The sequence below is a fragment of the Vollenhovia emeryi genome, unplaced genomic scaffold, assembly GCF_000949405.1.
Source record: "Vollenhovia emeryi isolate VEMERY1.0 unplaced genomic scaffold, V.emery_V1.0 DF945099.1, whole genome shotgun sequence".
In the NCBI taxonomy this organism is placed as follows: Eukaryota; Metazoa; Arthropoda; class Insecta; order Hymenoptera; family Formicidae; genus Vollenhovia; species Vollenhovia emeryi.
In genome coordinates this window covers 1-2,278 of record NW_011961267.1, presented here as the reverse complement: position 1 = coordinate 2,278, position 2,278 = coordinate 1, and the positions used below count along the sequence as shown (strand labels likewise).

Genomic DNA, 2,278 nt, shown 5'->3' with positions numbered 1-2,278 from the left:
GCGAATTCCGTAGGACAATATTTTTTAAAAGTTATTAACCGATTACATATTATAGAAATAGATCTTCCCGAAAGCTTTGCTTTCCTTGAGTATTTTCCGTGTACCCACGCAGTTAACAATTTTTTCATTACACCTAAACATATAAGGTGCATATATTCGAAAGGGACTTGCGAAACCATTCCCATTGGCAGTACCGATAGTGGACTTGTACCTTCTTTGTGATGATCCTCGTCTATACATGATACATAGTCTTTATCAGTACGAAGAGGATGATTTACACCATTAAAGACATTGCGGCCTTCGCTTAGTGTACCTGAAACTTTGCACTTGGAACAGGGGTGACTAGACATATGACCACGTTGATTTAAAATAAAAGCTCGAGCTGGTGCATCAGCTATAAAACATCTTAATTTTATTGGAATTTTATTATTGCTACGAAAATGTATACCTCCATTGGACATAATTGCTCTAACATCAACAACAAATTTTTCGAAAAAAATATTGGGATCATATTGCTTTTGTGTACCTTTATAAATTCCTACAACTATTGGTTTTATATTTTGCAAATTTGACACTCTGCATTGAATTGGCCAGATTTGAATACAAGCTGATTTATCCAACGTACATCCATCTGTGTTAAAATCAAGTTCTAATTCTGTGAGATCAGTTACAAATAAAGAATTTGAGACACTTTCGACAATTCCAGTTTCCAGGTTGAAGTGAATGTATTCTCCTGGTTCGACTTTACATACCACGACACGATGTCGTGGTGTATTTAGAAGAGTCCTAACATCCTTGGGCAAATTAGAGAAGCAGGTAAGTGTTTTCAGAACCGACAATACACTGTTACCTTGGGAATGCGTCAAATTATTGTCAACAAAACAAGACGCTAAGTGTTCGGAAAAAGATGGTTCTGACGAAGTAGTTGAAAGTGAAGATGATTCATGAGAACCGTGTGAAGACGTGGAAGACAAAGATGCCGTATCATCTTCTACGTTAACACAACGTCTAATATCGTCAATATTATCGTCTAAGATATTAATATTACTCGAAAAACTATCGTGCAACCGATGCGAGGAAGATCCTACAATGGATGAAGCAGGAATATCTTGCAATGTAGAATTATTCGATTGTATATGAGCAAAGTTACATGCACGAGAAATTTGCAAACGCAAGTTCTTTGTTCTTGCTTGAGTCATAACCCTTCTTCGTTGTCTCACGGACAATTTATGCAACGATTTCCGCGAGGTGGATAATTTAATATAAGGTTTCATATTTAAGTATCTTTCCTGTTGCAGGTACGGGTAAAATGTACGTGGTATCTTCGCCGCCAAAATCACAATTCGTCGAGCGTAACTGACTGCTGCTCAATGCTGCCACAGTCGATCTCGGAATGGGCGGTTAATGCGGTTATACGCCACACCTTACATGAGCCATACGTAGCACGTTGCGGAACTCTATACCCAATCACGAGCTTCTGCAAAATGGCTCCACCAATCGGAGATCTTCTTTTTGACGTCTATCCGACAACATCATTAAGAATCACTGTTTCGGTAAAACTGAGCGTCTCCTCAGTCCGAAACGAGGCCCGGTTTCCGCCTCGATTGAGACGCGAAGGTAGAGATCGGGTTTGCTGAGCCTTGTATCAGCGTTCGCTCAACTCCTCGAAGATCCCGAGGATCGAGTCACGGTAGTCCTACAGATTCCTCTGGATCCACCGATGCTCCGAGGTAGCGATCGGACAAGGAGAGACCGTTGAGATGATAAGGACCGTGTTTGAACGGAGCCAGAGGATGGTCACCAAAACTGCGAGACAAAGCAAGGGGAAAGCAACGACCACATGTTTTGATGACGATACGAAATTTAAAACAGAGGACAGGAGCAGCGGATGATTTTGCGATTTACAGAGGATTTCAATTTAGTCGAAGTTGACTCAGAAATTGTAGATTCAAGTGAAGACGATCTTCGAGATATTCTACAGATCCCTCATCATCGACAACCTCCCCTAACTTTATTAACAAACGATACAAGAGAACAGAAATAAATTGAAATGAACATTTAGGGACTACAATACTTTGAAGGAATGCTGGACCGGATGAGGACAAGGAAACGCGCGGATCCTTGTCCGACCGACACAAGTAGCGAGCTCCGGCGACGGTAATTCCGCTCGACGCGTTCAACGCAGCTGAGACGCGGTGGAACTTTACGCGAACACCAAAGTCGCGCGCGAATGATTTTAGATCGCTTGAATTTCTCGATGTAGCGACCGTAGAGAGCT

At 41.6% G+C, this 2,278-nt stretch overlaps 1 protein-coding gene across 1 annotated transcript; it reads right to left on the bottom strand.

Annotated features, from left to right (window-relative positions):
* Window positions 1-11: 11 nt before the first annotated feature.
* Window positions 12-1,877, bottom strand: LOC105561935. Its single transcript, XM_012012333.1, has 2 exons — window positions 688-1,877; window positions 12-652 (listed from the first exon to the last, which is right to left on the bottom strand). Exons 1-2 carry the CDS (start codon window positions 1,272-1,274, stop codon window positions 643-645), a joined length of 597 nt encoding a protein of 198 aa, XP_011867723.1. The 5' UTR covers window positions 1,275-1,877; the 3' UTR covers window positions 12-642.
* Window positions 1,878-2,278: the final 401 nt, after the last annotated feature.

Bases quoted from the DNA above. Each gene is read 5' to 3' on its own strand.
- LOC105561935 (XM_012012333.1), bottom strand. From the start codon at position 1,274: ATGAAACCTTATATTAAATTATCCACCTCGCGGAAATCGTTGCATAAA.